The sequence below is a fragment of the Uloborus diversus genome, chromosome 2 (assembly GCF_026930045.1).
Source record: "Uloborus diversus isolate 005 chromosome 2, Udiv.v.3.1, whole genome shotgun sequence".
Classification (NCBI taxonomy): Eukaryota; Metazoa; Arthropoda; class Arachnida; order Araneae; family Uloboridae; genus Uloborus; species Uloborus diversus.
Genome location: NC_072732.1, coordinates 183992067 through 184011280, shown reverse-complemented (window position 1 = coordinate 184011280; position 19214 = coordinate 183992067). Strand labels below are relative to the sequence as shown.

Below are 19214 nucleotides of genomic sequence, written 5' to 3'. Positions count from 1 at the left end.
ATATAACGAAAGACAGTCAAATGATATTTCTAAGATTACAAATACGAAAAATTTATTTAGATGGGCCCTCAAATCCTCTAACTCCCTTTAACATCATCAAAGATCGTCTAAAACTGCATTCTTAGAGCTACTTCGTATTTCGAAAAATAGACAGGGGAGCGTCACCAAAAATTTTCCAAAGCATCGTATTTTCCAAAATGGCCCCCTACTAGAATTCTGTTTGGATCCGCCCCTAATGGGAAGGTGCATGAAGTGCAGTCACTTGTAGTGGATTCTCAGTTGTTAATGCAATAAAATATATTTGCATTTCCAACAAAGAGATGCATAGTGCACATTTATTGCGAAAATATATTACTATAAAAGTTGAAATATTGCAATGTACAAAAAAAGGTTAAAAATCAATTTTTTGGTTAATTTCACGAAAAGATACGGTTTATTCGCGCACTTCAACTTGTAAAGGAGTAGTTAATCATACAGACATCTGAAAAGAGTTAAAATGAAGCATTTGAATGGTTTTAAAACAAGAGTTTCAAACATTTGTACTCTGAAAATTTTTTTGGAAATTGGCATGTTTTACCTTCTTTTCAAACTTTTAAGCTCGTTCCTGTTAGCTGAACCTTAACATTTTTCAAAAATAATCCTAGAAATGAATTTTTCGGGTGCATATACATAGCACCCGAAATAAATTGCACCCTAATAATTTTGCACCCTAATTGTGCATGTCAATGTTTAAAAAAAACTTTTTTTATGATATCCACAAATAAATAAGTACACCAGGTCAAACATCGAGGATCGGGGGAGATATTCATTCAGACGCAGTTCTGTCAGAAAAGAGAGCTGCTCAAAACAAATGGATCTATCTCAGTATTCGTCAAAATGGAGGAAGAATTCATGAGATTAAAATTGTACGAATTGCTGAAATATTCAATCGATAAAAGCTTTAAGTTATGGAGATTTAAGTTGCTAGTATAACCAAGTGTCCGGATGCTGAGGGAAACTTACTCAACACTTCACTAAAACATTTTCAACATTAGTTCAAAAACGCACGGATTTCGGCATAGAAGACAACGAAGAGATTTTTACAGTACAATGTCTTTTGTTGATAGGTAACAAGTAAAGTGTTCCCCTCTCTTCACCTGACACAGGTCCTCAAAAAGTAACTCAAAAATACTTCGTCAAAATTTTACACTTGCACGCAATCTTACGTACATCACTTATCTTTTTCTTGCATTCACTAATACGAAAAATAACTTTTGTATAATGAGTATAGATTAAAAATATACTTATTTATTTACTGATATAGTAAATCAAAAGTAATAAGATATGTAAAGCGAGCGAAAACTAAAAAAAAAAAAAGATTCAAGCTTAAAACGCGCGAAAATATTTTTGGCCACCATTTTAATCAAATACTCTTCTGAGGTGTCGTATAAACGATTTGATTTTATGTTAAAGCGATTTTATTAAAGGATGGTTCATATCAATTTATGACGGGATTTTATTTCACTGTAACCTCATCAAATATTTCACGTCTCCTGGTTTTTCGGACTAATTCTATTCCTCCTCAACTAAAAAATCAAAAGCCAACGTATAATCCATTCTGTTGGTCGTATAAACGATGTGTCTTTATATTAAAACGATCACATTAACCGATGCGCCTGAGTATAATTTTATATGTATAACGAGGCGCATCGGTTAATGTAATCGTTTGTAGTATTTTGATTCCGCAGAGTCAGTAATTTTAACAAAATTAACAGCGTAAATGTAACGATATTTCCTCCTGACTATAAAACAATAATTTAGAATTATTTCACGCATTTGGTTTGTGAACGCTTTATACAGCGCGATCGTTTAAAACTGGCTTCGAAACGCGGTGTACGTCTTCGTACATAAAAAAAACTAGAGAAGTTCACCGCGTTCTGAAGCCGTTTAAAACTGGCTTCAATAAGCGGTGAACTTCTCCGTGGCTTCGAAACGCAGTGAACGTCTCTCTCTCTCTCTCTCTCTCTCTCTCTCTCTATCTATATATATATATATATATATATATATGTATATATATATATATATATATGTATATATATATATATATATATATATATATATATATATATATATATATATATATATATATATATATATATATATATATATATATATATATATATATATATTACAGTGTATTTCCCGTTTGTGGTTATATAGTGTGTTTATAAAGTCTTGCACTGATAAAGAAAATGTATTTAAAAAAAAAAAACTGTTGAAGATTTATACGTAGAATATAATTTTTATTTTGATCCTTTACCTATCAAGTTCCCCCCGCTCCCCCCCTCTCCGTCGTTCCCGTTGATACAATATTGACTCAAAGTGATGTAGTTGACCCTAACATTGGAAACTAAAAATGGTGTCTGTGAAAGATGAAACTCAGTGCATTCTTTTACCTTTGAGGTTTTGTCATTGACAATGTGTTTACACACAAGTCAATATTGACATTCAAGGACATTCAAGGAAATAATAATGGATGCGTTACAACAAACATGCTAATATCACCTGTCGCCAGGGGAGTACCGAGGTTTTTTTTTTTAGGGTCAACGCCTTCCGGGGCTTTGATTTCAACTTATATTGCCCATCCTAATATGGCAATAGTTATTTTTAATGAGATTCTTTTATGAATGCAGTACTAAATAAACACTATATAACACATACTCAAAGGAATTTTTTCGGGACATAAACAAGATTTGAGGCTCTAATGTAAAGTGAATTTTATTTCTTGTATGTGATGAGTTATGAACCACAAAATTAGAGAAAGATACCGACTAAATAAAGGCATGTGGGTGGCTCTAACATTGAAAACTGAAAATGTCGTCTATGAAACAAAACACCCCAGGGGCGCCGCAAAGAGGGGTTTTGAGGGTAAAATCCCCAGAACCATTGTTTTAAACACATATCGACACTCCAGATAAGACGACAGTTTAAATCCATATCTGAACTGTTTTAACTAACTCCCCTACAAGAATGTGAATTCTAGTTTCTTTAGCGTCTGCAGCGCAGTGAAATTTTAAAAAAGAATTAGGGTAACAGCATCAGTCACAGACATGCTCAAGACATCGCTCTCAGGTTAACTCAATTTTCTGAGCCTTTTAATGTACTTAGAATTTTTAAACTATTTTTTTCTCATAAAACTGCATCTCATCTAATGTTTTGCTGCTTCTGGATTCCCTGAATTAGTTAATTCTATTTTTATTTACTCAGTTTCGAAAAAAGGTCCGATCACCCAGTAACAGACACCGTAAAATCAAATGGAGATCAGACACCGATCTGATGATATACAGTAACAGACAAGATGAGGAAAGGATGAGTGATAAACGAAATTCCCCTTTTCACTTCAACTTTGCAAAAATTCTTTTTTTTTTTTTTTAGAACTAAAGCATTATTAAATTCAAACAAACATGAAACGGCAGGTGACCTCGTGGTAGCTGTTCATAATCTTCCACTACTGCCTTGTAAATACCAACTGGCTCATGAAATTCATTCTGATAGCACGAGATGGTTGCACCGTATTCATAGGTCTCAGCAACATCAGTTTTACCCGCCTAAAATTCTTATTATTTAAATCAAACTTACGACTGTCTGTTACTGGTGCTGTTACCTTAAGTTTAAATGTGACGTTGTATTTTTAAAGGGATTTCCTTTATCACTGCAAGACTTCACAAATACCCTGTGATTCAAAATTGGCAGGAACTCTGGGACACTGCAGAAACTGGTCGGAGAGTTCATGATTTCCAGCTAAAAGTTAAGCTAAAACCACACTCCAAACATTCGGTACAAGTACAATGTCTCAGTTCACACGGATTATTTCCTTCGTATCTACACCGATTTATGATAATTAGCTCACCATTATGTGTATGCAGTTAACCCGGAACTCCTGAACATTACATATCTAACCAGCTCTTTCCAGCTCTTACAATTCCAACCTTTCTTTTTCCAAAAGTATTACACTTACTCTATCTCATCGAGTTTCACACTAGAATATCAATAAAATAATGTCCCTGCTCATATCACAAGCAGAGGACTTTAAATATCCGGAGCAATAACTTTCAAGGAACTTTTACTGCCGTTTATATAGGGTGTTCCGTTTTAAACCTGCAGAACCTCTATTTTCACAACCGTTATTCCTAGATGTATACTTCCAGTTGCAAAAATGTTCAAAATCAGATGCAGAGTTAAGATAGCGAAAGTTTGAAGTAAAAATAAAAGTTAGTCAAAAATACAAAATTTAACTTTTTATATGGGCCCCAGGTCCCCTAACTTATATTTAGGGAAATAATCTCCATTGAAAACTATTACTGACACAAAAACTTGACATTTGTGCGACCAAAACTCAAAGAGATATTCCATTTCAAAGTTTTAAGGGACCATAATGAAGATCAGATTGGAACTTATCGCCCTTTCAGAAGAATGACAGATCGTCTAAGTAAGAAAAACAAGGTACTTACATTTTTCATTGCTATTCAAAAATAAATGCAAATGTTATGCCGTGATACGCAAAAATGCACTACAAAACCTGGAACAATTTGAAAAACTACACTCGATGCACACATGTAATTTTAAACACTTGTTAACAGCTATATTTTCCCCCAAAAAGGTGTAATTGACAGCGAGTGAAAAGTGGTGTAAGTCACAAAACGCTGCGTTTCATATCTCGCTGAATATTGGTCGTACTAATCTCAAACTTTTGTGTGTTGGAATTACTTTTCAGTGGAGAATATTTTCCTAAATATAAGTTAGGGGATATGGGGCCCGTATAAAAAGATAATTTTTTTTATTTTTTGACTAATTAAAATTCTTACTTCAAACTTTCAATATCTTAACTCTGCTTCTGATTTTGAACATTTTTGCAATTGGAAGTATGCATCTAGGACTAACGGTTGAGAAATAAAGGTCTTGCAGGTTAAAACGGAACACCCTGTATAGTATTTATCAGCCATCTCAGTTTCATTGAACTTGATTTTCACTCGTATACTTTGTTTATTTTAATGTTTTTATGCTTTTGTATGCATTTCTGAACATAGCAAAATTGTTCCAGTGAGTGCTTGGTCGCTCTTAAACTGTTCTGTTCCCCCAAATCACCACATCCGGTCAAACCCTCACCAGAGTTGGTACGATGGTGATTGGTGGGTTTTAAATAAATAAATAAACAACCTGTGAATTAATGGGCTTATTGGACTCACCTTCTTCCAGTGTGGCCACGAGCTGCTCATGCGAGGGCGGTCCCGAGCCTGCAGCATTAAAAGCCTTAACCGCCACGGCATAAGAGGTGCCCCTCTGCAACCCCTGTAGAAGGAGTGAACCACCTCTTCTGTCTGCGCCCTCCACCGTCTGGTACGTAAAGGGTCCTGGGGGCACCCGGTGCCCCACATAATATCCGCGGAGGGGTCCATTCCAGTGATGACGCTGAGGGGGCTGAGAAAAGAAAGCAAAAGTTAAACACTGGGTGGCCTGTACTCTACGCAAGCATAATTATACGCATCACATAGTCACCTGCACTTTTAAGAAGTTTATTCTCATCACCGCGCCGTTTATTGCCGAGAAAACGTTGGACAAATACGTTGGCCGTAAAGGCTTACTTTTCAAATGGTCGCTCGATAGTAGCGACGCAGCAAACCTTCCGCACACACTTCAAGATTGCCCCTCGAGCTCGTGTTCTTGGTAGGCAATCAATTGTGACGTGGATTAACATATTCCGGAGTTCTGGGACAACATTAGCCGAGAAATCACGAACATACCCATCGCTATGTTGGAAAAAGTTAATCGAAACTTCAGAAATCGGGTCACTCAGTGTATCTCCAAGAAGGGGCGAGTTTTTAGTTATAAATAGGCGACTTTTTTTTTTCTTTTGCCAAAATCGATTTGCTTGAGCTGCTTCTCGAGAAAAAAAAAATCCAGTCTCTTACAGATATAAATATTAGTCATTTTAAAATAAAAGCGGCTCTAAGTGCTGACTTACCTTCCACGTAACTCGGATGGACTTGGAACTGACTGCTTCCACCCTCAGATCCAGGGGCGCTCCGTCCGGAGCTAATGAGCAAATAATAAAAGGAAAGTATCACTACCTACTCTGCAAAACAATTTAGATAATGAGACAGAAGAATGAAATGAATATAAACTTCATTAAAAACGTTTTGAGGTTTCGACGAACGCACGAAAGCGTACAGTGGCATTATTGGTAGGGCACGTCGCTATAAGCAGAAACACAAATACTGGGAAAATATCTTATTGAGCGGTATAGCACTTCTTCCGATCATGCTCTATTACTTCGGAATTCATTTTGAAATGCAAGTCCATCTATCGATCAAATCACGTTCTTAGTGCTCGGACTGTTTAGCTAAATTTAAATGCATAATTGTGAATGGGTTGCGATCAAAATGCCTTATATACAGTAGAACTCGAATTATCTGAACTCCTATGATCCGAATCGCTTTCAGAACTGCGATTCGCAAAATAATGATTCTGTCTAAATACAATTCCCTCCGCAAAACTATAAGAGGTGTTCAAATGTAAAGGTACCAAACGCTACTGTGGGTATAAATGAAGACTTAATTCAATGTAAGCACCATAGGCCTAAGCATCACGATCCCATTGATTTACTAACCAAAGAATTCCTTGCTCCCGGAATTTCTGTCGCCGTGACGGCACAGTCCTTCAGAGTATCATCGAGTTCGTCGTCCGAGTTGAAGCGCTTCCCTTTCAAATGCTTTTTCAAAGAATTAAACACACGGAAATCGCAGGACAACATGTCTGGGGAGTAGGGCGGATGGTCAAGCTGCTTCCACTTGAATTTGACCATTGCCCCCCCCCCCCTGCAAACGTGTGGACGCGCTCACAGAGCAGAACAACTCATCGTGAGCAGTCCTGGTCTTTTCTTCTTGATGAACCTGCGTAGGCTTTGGGGTGTCTCACAGTACACATCGGAGTTAATGGTTCTCCTGTGCTCAAGAAATTCAATAAGTAGTGGTATCAACAAGGAAATTCAAGAAGTGCTCTCTCTCAAGCACTGCCCCATCAATTGGACGGCGCTCTTTGTAAGAGCTTCTGATCTATGATCGCATGAGGGAGACCGTGCAGGCTCCGATCCACGTCGGATACTCCAATCCCATCCCTAGATGTCTCGCTATGTTCTCCCATAGCGACATAAGCAAATATGTTAACGCTTAAGTTTTTGTGACATTTGATACCTTTTCATTTGAACAGCCCTAATAGTTAAACAGTTTACTTTCACAGAGATATTCAGAAAGAAAACATTTTCATTAAACGTATGATGTGTACATACTGCACTAATGTACAGCACTTGTGAGTAAGCTTAACAAGTGAAACTTTTTGCCTTTTCATTTGATTAAATAAAAGCTTTCTTTCTTTAAAAATAGTTTCTTTCTCCCATTTTTAACATGCATACTATAATTAATTAAAACAGACCCTTGTTTCGGACAAAATCCAACTAACTGAACTTTTGAATTATTCGAACGGGGTACAGTCTCAATTGATTCGGATAATTGGAGTTCTACTGTACAGGAAAAATATGTTTTGTTAGAAAAATAGAAATATTGAATACCTCCATTTACTTGTGCTGAAGAAGGCGATTGTTTGAAATTCCAAATCATGTGCACAGAATTTTTATTGAAAGTTTTCACATATTTCTACGCTGGATTCATCCAAGCGTGCAATGCACACACTGGAAGTTTCCAAATGCAATGAAAAACTGGGACAATTGCTTGGAGCGTTTGGAAGTCTGCATTGAAGGAATCTTGCCATGTTCTGTATTGAAGGAAGTGTTTCTTATCGTTGCAGTTATCCCTTTGCGAGGCATATTGGCTTCATTTGATTCCACCTGCTTGAGTACTTTTTTCAGTCGACTGACACAGTGACACGACCCTCAACAGAATTCACCTGCTCCCAGTCTGTCTCAGTTTAGTTTTATGTTCTGTGCCTCAAGGGGTTAATTTTTAATATTTTCCTGTGGTTTCATTGACTGACCTTTTCACTCAAAAAGGTTTCTGGTCTGCAGTTTAGTTTCCACACCGACTTGTGCGTACTTCTACTTCTCGTTTTGAGTTTCAACTTTGCTTAAATTGTATAGTAATTTAGATTAACTAATCAAAGTGTTAGGAAGTATCAAAGGAAACGCTCCTAATCTTTCTTTTAAGTAGTAAATTCAGTGCGGTTTAGGGCCTCAAACTTAAATTAGTCACCAAACTAAATGCAGTTTCAAGAGTAGCTCATGATACTCAATCTTTAAGCTCTATGGATGGGCTCAAAAAAGAAAATTGAAGCAACAGTTTTTGGTATTTTGAAATTACACTTAACATTACTTCGGGTAAGATACTTACTTTCAGTTTACAGTACTCTATACTAAGTGCAATTTTAAGGCTATTTATTTTTCCACATTATAAGCATCAGGGCTAATTCTGAAAATCCGCCGTATAGTAGGTAAAGTTAAGAAAATAAGACAGTTACTTTTGATTATGACGTCAATATTATATGTTTACCATAGGTTTCCCATATTAGGTACCTCGGTCATAAATTGAGTTCTTACTTTGAAAAACTTGAATAAAATTTTAAATACTATGTACTTATTTACACATCAGGGCGAACAACTAGAATCTGAGGTACAAAACAACCACCCACCGCATTCAGAACGAGAGATTATGCCTTCTAGGAGGGCTACTTACCCTCTTCTAACGTCCGAAAGGTGAGAGGCTGCGAAGGATCTCCCTGACCGACATCATTCTGCGCGAACACTTGTACACTGTAGGAGGTGCCCGGATGCAAGCCTGAGAGACCAACAGATGTCTGAACCGCAGGAAGAGATACCTGGTGAAGCTGACCACGCTTTTCTGAAAAGAGGAACAAACAATTACATCAACACATCGAATGAGGTGTTAAGGTAAACACATCAGTAGTGGCCAGTGCTATAGTGCATCAGTAGTGGCCAGTGCTATAGTGCTTCAGTTGTGGCCACTTCAAGGTTCATATTTGAAAAAATAGGACTCCAGGTTTCCCAATGGACTACGTTTGATGCACTTTTGAATCCACTGGGAAACCTGGAATCCTATTTCTTCAATTATAAACCTTAAAGTGGCCACTACTGAAATACTGGCCACTACTAATGTGTTTACCTTACATAGTATCACAAGAGAATACATGTCAACCGATATCAATATAGGATACATTTTGTACTTTGTGTCATTAGCAAACAATAGAAAACTAATATTTTTATCTATATTTTCATTCAATACCTGAGGAATATCTGTAGCAATTTATAAAATTATGCTGCAAATAATTTTATAAATTATATAATAAATAATTTTATTAATTGTATTATTAGTTGAAGTTTCTCTAAAGGATTTCATTAAACCTAATTGAAATATCTGTACAGTTATAGAAGCGAATTTGGCCTAAAAACGTTGCGTTTGCGGCTAATGGAAAGGGAATCAAAAAGTATTTAATTGACAAAGAAAAAGTATTTTATGGAATGGTGTGTATGAAAATGCAAAGGGGAAGGTCATTCGAAAAATTGAATAGTTATGTCTTTACTTGCTGCCTTCTATGTATGCCTGGTCAACTGGGATAAAAGAAGAAAACTATCAATATTTCAACTTTATGCCCTTCTCTTTCTTTAGGATGAAAGCTGTGAATAAAATGTTTTGAGTTGCATTTGACTGCGTATGGTGTATTGTATGTGGTGTAACTGAATGTGGAAAATTATATTTTATTGTTATTTGCCAGTGAATGAAACCATGCTTCCTTTTACCCTACAGGTTAGGTAGTAGATGGAAAACTCATTTTTTTAAAAATTACACATTGAGGTCCATGCAGGTAGATAATCGCACTGTACACAATTAGTTTATAAGCTAAAGAAGTTCTACAGTAGCAATACTAAATATGTGGCCCATAGATCGCATGCAACTCGCTGAATCCTCCAAATGTAATCGAAAACTATTTAAAAAAAAAAGCATGCAAAAAAAAAAAAAAAAAAAAACAAAAAAACAAAAAAAAAAACATTATAAATGGAATTTATGTAAAACATAAACAAAAGTGTTACTTACATCGAAATGTAATCTTCAAAAAAGTAGAAAGAAACTTAGTTATTTTCATTTACCCCTAGAGCACAGCATTTATGGAGTTAATAGAAACACCTAACTTGCACATCAAAACAGCTGGAAAGGTGAAATCCATAAATAGATACTTTTAGTCAATTTCCAAATGACGAGTAGAACTGGTTGAACCAATTACTTCGCCTTTGTATAAATTATATTCATAAATAATTCACAAAATATCCGATTACTGATTAGTGACGATTAATTAGTACATCCCAACTCTCAATGCATGATAATTTTATTTTCAAAGAAATTGAAGTTTGTAGTTTGCGTGTTGGTTGAGTCAAAGTCAGACAACCTGGACAAGATAAAACATAAAATTTAGACCATAACTGTGAGACTAAACTGAAGCATAGCTGGACCGCGAATGCAGCCAGCTCTGATCACGAATCGATCTGAATGGAACTGCTTGTGGTTTTGGAAGTTTAACAAACAGTAGCAAGAAAGTTCCAAAACTTCCCTATACTGAATAAGGGGCTTTGTTAAACTTCCAAAGCCCCTTATTCAAAATGCAAAACTCGTACATGATTCGAAACTTATAGAAGTATAAAAAAATCACATGCTGCTAAAACCGGTTTTTACCATGTTTTTCCAAACTTACATTTCAATTTTCAAAAGTTTCAAAACTTTGCTACGTTGTTAAGGATTATGTCATAGGCAACGCTGTGCAGATATTGTTAGTAAATAATGAAAATGGTTGCATTTTATGGAAATTGCTTTTACTTATAGCAATAATAATTATTATTAAGGTTTCGGGAACTAGTTCAGTGGTTTCACTTCCTGCACTATTAAAAACGCATGCTCAAATCTTACTAAATGTTGCCGAATTTAACAAAATAGTGTCGGGATAAATTTCCACAATTAATTTTTGGTCAAATTAATGAACATTTCGTGGGATTTTAGTACGAGTTTCTGATTTTGCTAGAAAAAAAATAGACGCAAACGACGAAATTTTTCTTACACGATTGAAGAACCCTCGCACTTTAGCGATTCATTTCTGAGTGTATAATGTCATAGGAAATGAAATTTAAACAAAACCTAAATTAAACAGGAAAAATGATTCAAAGTAAGCGTTTCTGTGTGTTAACGCACCGTCGTTTCTCCAGTAGCGGACGACATAGTTCTCAACCAAACCATTCTCATCAGAAGACGACGGTTGCCATGACAGCCGGATGGAGCGCACTTGTACTTCTGAGGCTCGAAGGCCCCCCGGGGGAGGAGGAGGCTCTGGAAGGGAGAAATGAATGAAGATCATGAACTTTGATGAAATTTCATGTATTAGTTACTTTTCAGTGTCACACACAAGCATAACAGTTCATGTCAATGCAAAGTGTACATTAATTGGAAACTAGAAGAAATTATTACAAAACAAACCATTGGTATATAAAATTTTATAAAGCATAAAAGGGGCCTTGGTTACATTTGTCTTTGTCAGCACCAATACAAATTATACTCTTTTATACTCTTGAATTTAATCTAAAATCTAAACAATGAACATTTTTTTATGTTACAAAACTGGTTATTCTTAATTTAGAGTTAATGGCTTATTGCACTATTTACAACTATGCTTAAACCTGCATTCAGTTTTTTTTTATATATTGTTAAACCATGTTTTCCACTAGTTTGAATACTTCATAATGTTTTTTCATCACATACTATAGAACAAAACATCGTTCATATAATTTCTCTCTTTCTCTCTCTTTCTATTCACATGTGTGTGTGGTATCTAAAAATAATCAATGAAACTACAAATTTTCAGGGGAAAGAGGTAACCCACGTGGAAGATATGAATGGACACTAAGGTGTATCGAAACAAACTTTTTTATGAAATTAAATTTGTCAAGTTGATAAAAAGTTGCCCTACCGATCCAGATTTTACATAAAAAAATTTATCCGGATCAAAAAATATTTAGGTGTCCGCACGAGGCCTGAAGTTTATAATTTTCTTCACAAACTATTTTTTCAAAAAATTTTTTGAATAACAGAAATTTTTTTAACACTTTTTAAATAGCAAATTGTGAGTAATAAAGCCGGGAATTATGGTCAAATAAAAGTTTCTGCTCTCATTCCCCATTTAGATTCCCGCATAGTACCCAAAAATAAGGATTTTTTAAAAAGTTCAAGTCAGAATTTTCAATAGAAATGTATTTGTTTTGATTTTTTTTTCAAATGTTGGTTTAAAAATTTCTTTGCTAATAAAAAAATTTTGAAGCATTTATTTATGTTTAAAAGATAAAAATTATTTGAATTTATTTTCTGATTATATTGTAAGATTCGTTTTGTAAAGTTAAAAAAAAATAAAAAAATAAAGGTTATAAAATAATCTTGCAAACATCGTTTTCATTTTATTACATAGAAGTATATTATTACAAGAATTAAGTACAAAAAACTAAACCCAAAACATGTGTAAAATATTATGTGTGTTATCATATTGTATCAAGCTTTTTCCATACTAATGTTTTTCAACAGCTCTAAAAGGATACGTGAGTTTTGTTGGAGGCTACACCATTTGTAGAGTACTGCAAAGTCACACAACAATAAGCATCGTTTGGTACACAAAAGTGGGCTCTTCGCTTCTTATGGGATGGGAAGAGATTTTTGCCCAAAAAGTAATGTGATTAATGAAAACGCAGGCTATGGCTCGACAACAGTTGGTTTTACAGAGTTTAAATAACTGTGGACATTTTGCAAAAGATCTCCACAAACCTTATGACCTTCTAATAATTTTTCTAATATTTTTTTTCTTATGGAAGTCATGCTTGACTTTTGCTCAAGAACTGCAAGTTTCGGACAAATACGATGTCTTTGATTTGTGTGCTGATGTATCCTATTTAACTACATTAACGTTGGTCATTGTATCAGTGTATTTGATTCATTACAGCAAGGAGTGACCGCTGATTGGTTTCACCAAGTCATAGTCTCAGTAAAAGTTTTCATATAACTTCGCTCATTTTACCTCTCACTTAAAAGAAACATTAAAAACTCGAGCCGCTTATAGTGCTGCGAGTCATTCTGTGTTTCATCCAAGTTTCCGTCGCTTCTTTGCCGAATATTGCAGATTAGTCAGCTAATCTGACAGACAGCTGGATAAGTCAGACAGACGCAACAGTCACACCAAACTACAGCTCAATTTTAAAGCTATTTAATAATTCAAATTAGTTGATGTGTTAGTGAAAAAATTCATCACAGTTTTTTTCTATTGTCCTGAACTAAACAATTCATTTACACAAATTCAAAATATCAAAAAGAAACAAAAATCACTTTAAAAATAATTATAAGTTTATATAATAAGTTAAACACGAAGAGAAAGGGTGATCGTTTCAAAGAAACTCAACAGAAATTGTTCTGAAATAAGGACTTTCACAAGGGTCAAGCTTAAATGGAACAACATTGGAAATATAATTTGCCTACCAAGAGATACTTTCACCAAAAGATCAGATCTATAGTGGCGTTTCAGTGAAATACAAAAGAAATTATTTTGAAATACGGACCTTCATCGAAGTTTAGCTCAAATCCAACCACACTGGAAATTAACTTTGCCTAACACGAACTACTTACACAAAAAAGCACATTTACAGTAACGTTTCAAAGAAGTGCAACCAAATTAATTTCGAACAACAATGAAAATCTAATTTGCCGAACAGATACTACTATCACTAAAGGATCACATTTACTATAACGTTCGCACAAAATACAAAAGAAATTATTTTGAAATACGTACCTTCATTGACGTTACGTTCAAATTCAACTACACTGGAAATTAACTTTACCAAACATGCAATACTTTCACTATAAAACCATATTTACAGTGAAATTTCAAAGAAATTCAGATATTGTTTGGAAACAAGGACTTTCACCAAAGTCAAGCTTGAGTCGAAACACACTGGAAGTCTGATTCGCCTAACAAGCACTACTTGCACTAAAAGATCATATTTACCGTGATGGTTGACACAAAGTGCAGAAGAAATTGTTTTAACGTAATGGCCTTTATTGAAGTCAAGTTCAAATCGAACCACACTGGAAGTTAACTTTTCCTAACACGTACTACTTACACTAAAAAAGCACATTGACAGTTACGTTTCAAAGAATAACAACTGAAATGGTTTCGAAACAAGGACTTCCGTTGAATTCAAGCTTAAGTCGAACAACGCTGGAAATCAAATTGCCTAACAAGCACTACTTGCACTAAAAGATCACATTTAAAGTGACTTTTCAGACAAAATACTACAGAAGTTGTTTTGAAATACGGCCCTTCATCGAAGTCACGCTCAAATCGAACCATACTGGAAATCAACTTTGCCTATCACGAACTACTTACACTAAAAAAGAACATTTACAGTGAAGTTTTAAATGTATCGGAAATTGTTTTGGTACAAAGAGTTTCTTTTAAAGCAAGTTTAAATTGAACAATACTGGAAACTTAATTCGTCTAGCGAGCACTGCTTTGACTAATCGATCACATTTTAAATGACGTTTCAGATAAATAAAACAGATTTTTTTTTGGAAATATAGACCTTTATTGAGGTTAGGCTCAAAATGAGCCAGACTGGAAATCTGGAACTTTAATTAACTAATAAACACTGCTTTCACTAAAATAAAAAAAAAAAAAAAAACCGCGCACACACACACATATTTACTGTGACATTTGAAAGAAATTAAACAGAAATTGTTTTGAAGTAAGGACTTTCAATTTAGTCGAGTTTAAATCAAGAAACACTGAAAATCTACTTTGTCTAGCTGACATTACTTTCACTAAAATACCTCATCTTTTGCATCGACATTTTAATGAAATAAAATTATTAATTGTTTTGTTTTGAAAAAAGGACTTTCATTGTATTCTCAAATCGGGACACTCCGGAAATCTACTTTGCAAAACCAAATCTACTTTCTTTAAAAATAGAGGAAAACATTTGCAGGAGCTGAAGAATACATTGTAAGCAATACTTTAAAACTGATTTGAAATAAGGACTTAAAGCCAAGTTCAAATCGAACCAAAATTGAAATCTACTTTGCATGACAAGACAACCACTTCTTCCACTGACCAAAAAAAAAAAAAAAACATTCACAGTAATGTTTCAAAGTATAATTGCAGGCAATGAATCAACTGACGCCTGATTGAAATCACTTTGAAATGCAATAAATGTTTCGCTGATTCCCTAATTATATTTTACCCGGATCGATTCAATTAACTCCACGTGAACCAGCACTTTAGTACACTTGTCGAACTAGTTCATCGGTTGAAAGCTTTTTCACAAATTTTCCAAGTGGATGGATATACAGTTATTGTTACAGTCAAGTGCCATACTTGGGACCGTATCCTAACTTGAGACATTTGCCGAATTTAGTTTTGAGGGCTGGTTCACCAGTAAGCAATAAATGGTGTTCAAGAATAAATGAATAGTTATCTTATGAGACTATGTGATTTGAACTTTGATGTATCAGCTTTATGGGTTATTTTTATGATTTTAAAAATTTTGAAAAAATATGCAATTGATAAGTATGGAAATAACTTTGGTTATCTACGCTAACTGAGCAGCAGTAGTTTGAATCAGTTTCACAATTCATCTTGGCTATGTACCTGTGCCTTATTAAGGCAACTTCATTTCCACCCGACTAATTCAGTTAAACTTATTTATTCATAAATTTGAGAAATTGCAAATACGCTCCAAACTTGGGACATCGTTCTAAGTTAGGAAATTAAGGCATAAAAAGTGTCTATAAGGAATATTGAGGAAATAAAGTGTATAATTGTATTAACGAAAACGCATAGATACAAAAGTTTATAACTTGGGCACAATTCTGATGACAATAAATTGTCATACCATCACAGGACAGAACAGTTGTTGCTGTTAGAAAAAAAATTGAATCTACTGATGAGCAAAAGACGTTTTGCCAAAATACTACATACATTAGTTCTACCATTGAGAATGAGTCTCGAAGCATAAGATGCGGCTAATTTATTTGTAGTGAATTTCACATATTATGAAGGAATGAAAATGAATTTGAAAAGATGTGAAATAAGGAACATGGAGAGATAAAAATAAGCTGTGTCAATAATTATTTGGGTTCACCAATTGCTTTTATGCTTCCACATATAGAGGGGAAAGCAGGAATATTACATTCAAAGGAATTAAGAAGGCTGGGGAGATATTCAATGTTTTCAGGGGCAAGTGTACATTCTGAAATCATTAGAAGTTTACAAGATTCTATTATTTCTATTCAATGATATTTTTTTCTTTATTGGGTTGTAAAATAAACTTCTTTAAAATGATAGTTGGTGTCCCAAACTGCTATCAATTGCTGAATACATGAAAGAAAAGTCAAAATAGTTTTTGTCCCAAGTTAGGGAGGGTGTCCTAAGTTAGGACCTTAACTTGGGACAATGAACACTTTTTTTAAAGGTAGATACACATCGATACCTTGTCTTGAGCTGAAGTACTAAGGCACATCCTAAAAATAGAATACTTCGTTTGAATGGAAAACATATGATTAATATGCTACAAAAGGTAAAAGTTCAAAACTGTCCCAAGTATGGACACTTGACTGTACCAAGGGAACCAACGTCTGATTTACGCGGAGTGAACAGAATCGGGCTGAAACAAAGATGAAGGTCCCTGAAGCCAAATAAATAACTTCAGAATTCCATTAATTTCTCCTCTGAAACGCATTGTATGTATAGGTATTACAATATTTAAAAATGAAATTGAAACCAAAAAGATTAAAATTAAGGATCTTATTTAAGGACCATGAGACAGCAATGTTCTGCACCACCCACCTTGAACGATTAGCTTGACTTTGCCCTGATCCTCTCCAAACTGATTGTGGGCGTAGCAGAGGTAGTGTCCGGCATCCGTCTTCTGCGAGTCCTGGATTAGTAACTCAGACTTTAGGCCGTGATCTGTGTTCTCTCGTACTACCTCGAACCTAATCAGAAAGAGATCAACATTCATAACAAGTTCATAAGTTATACAAACAAACACTTTCGGGCACTCTTTCATCTATGTTACTGCTGCAAAAAACGTGAACAAAGTACTAGTACTTACAATCTTACACCGTGAAATAAGAACCAAAATTCAAGGCGAAGGATATAATCATTTAGCTCTGCTGTGGGCAGGTAAAGAGCAGCAGCTGCAAATTTTTCTTTTTTTTTTTTTTTTTTTTTTTGCATTTTTGTCATTTATTGTGCGTTAGCTTAATCGTACAAGCTGGCTTATTTGATTTCCGCTGAAAAAGACGTCTAATTCCAACGTTTTCCTTTTGTTAGTATTGAATCCAACACACATTTCTTCAAATACCTTGAAAATTCATTTTTGCAGATACTGCCGTTTACCTGCCTACGGCAGAACTGTTATCGAAAACTATCATAACAGAAGGCGCAGGAAAAAAACCTAATCGGGTATTTCACTTAAACTTGGCTACCAATAAAGCTGTGTAAGCGGAGAACGCACTCTTCTTTATCTTTACTAATAATGAAGCTGAAAGTCTCTCTGTCTGGATCTCTGTGACGCGCATAGCGCCTAGACCGTTCGGCCGATTTTCATGAAATTTGGCACAAAATTAGTTTGTAGCATAGGAGTGTGCACCTTGAAGCGGTTTTTCGAAAATTCGATTTTGTTCTTTTTCTATTCCAATTTTAAGAACATTTTTCCGAGCAAAATTATCATAAGATGGATGAGTAAATTACCAAGTTATCGTAACGTGGAACCGTAACATGGGTAAGCAAATGAATATAGCCAATTGGCGAGAAATTCATCATCCATTATTTGTTAATATACAGGCGAACCAATTGACCTTTTCATTTTCTACTACGAGAAAAGCCATGCGAGTATCACTAGTGGAAAATATATGATAAAAAATTGACCTTGGATTTGTACTTCAGGATGGAAAAAACGAATGCGTAACTTGGCATGCGTTGCACAAAATGATATGTATTTAGTTTGAGGGAGAATACTAATATCATTGGGTAGTATGAAGTTTCTTAAAGCCCCAAATTTTAGAATCAGTTCAAAACGCTCTGAAAATGTTGAGCTGATCAATACATTTCTTCTAAATTGTTTCAAACACTAAATTTAATTTATCATTAAGCTCTGATGTTCACTCACATAGTAAGGTAAAAAAATTACTACTAAAAACTTCGTGCGAAAGGGATTAATTTTGATGCTCAAGTGGGTAAAAATACATTAAATAGTACATCCTTTCTTGAATCCGCCTGAGAAAGATGTTTTATTTGAGTTAAATTATATTGCCATTACATATGACTTCAAGTGTTGCTTTCGGTGTGAAAAAATGACCAGATCTTCTGTTGAATCATCGGAAAAATATGAGAGGTAAAAGGAAAAGGACCTCTTTATTGCAATCTATTTGTTAGTAAAATTTGAAAAAAAAAAAAAACTACATATCTGAATTATATACATAGAGTAGTTATACCCACATATCCTGCTTTTAATGGACAGTGAGACGTTCAGGCTTTTTTCAGCATCACGTAAGAAAGAGAGAGATTCGAAGTAATAGCTTACAAGGTGTTTTTAATATCATATTAAATCTTTAACTCTAGTTAACACTGTTTCTGTTGTCAATGAGAAAATCTGCTTTTTTTCAAGCGCTATGATAGATTTAAGGAATACAGACAGAGAAATAGTACAAACTTATAAGCCTCCCGATTTTGAAACTGATACTTCTGCTTGGCAATAATTCATTCAAGAGTGATTTCAAGTAAATTCTTCTTCATTTGCCAATTGGCAATAATAAACTCATTCTTTCTATGTATCATGTAAGAGTGTTGTATATACACCTAGTCCAAGCTTATAAACCTTCAGATTTTGTGATGACTGTTTATGTTTGGTAGTGTCTACAACACATATGCAACGGCATTTTAATTTCAAGTTATATAAATTGCAAATTCATTAGAATGATAAAATTACTTTTGATTAACTTATTTTGAAGATGCTTCCAGATATCATTCAATGAATGTCTACGCCTGAAAATATAAACATCAACGTTACAAAAGCAATCATTTTGAAAAAAAAGAGAGAGAGAGAGAGAGAGAGAGACTGCAGACATGTGTTT

At 34.6% G+C, this 19214-nt stretch overlaps 1 protein-coding gene across 1 annotated transcript in view; it reads right to left on the bottom strand.

The window, feature by feature from the left end:
- Window positions 1-19214, bottom strand: part of LOC129216704 (cell adhesion molecule Dscam2-like) — a 183522-nt gene that overhangs the window by 42168 nt on the left and 122140 nt on the right. The window contains 5 exon segments of the mRNA XM_054850921.1: window positions 5226-5457; window positions 6002-6072; window positions 8721-8885; window positions 11241-11375; window positions 16924-17072. Of these exon segments, the coding sequence (XP_054706896.1) occupies window positions 5226-5457; window positions 6002-6072; window positions 8721-8885; window positions 11241-11375; window positions 16924-17072 (752 nt within the window).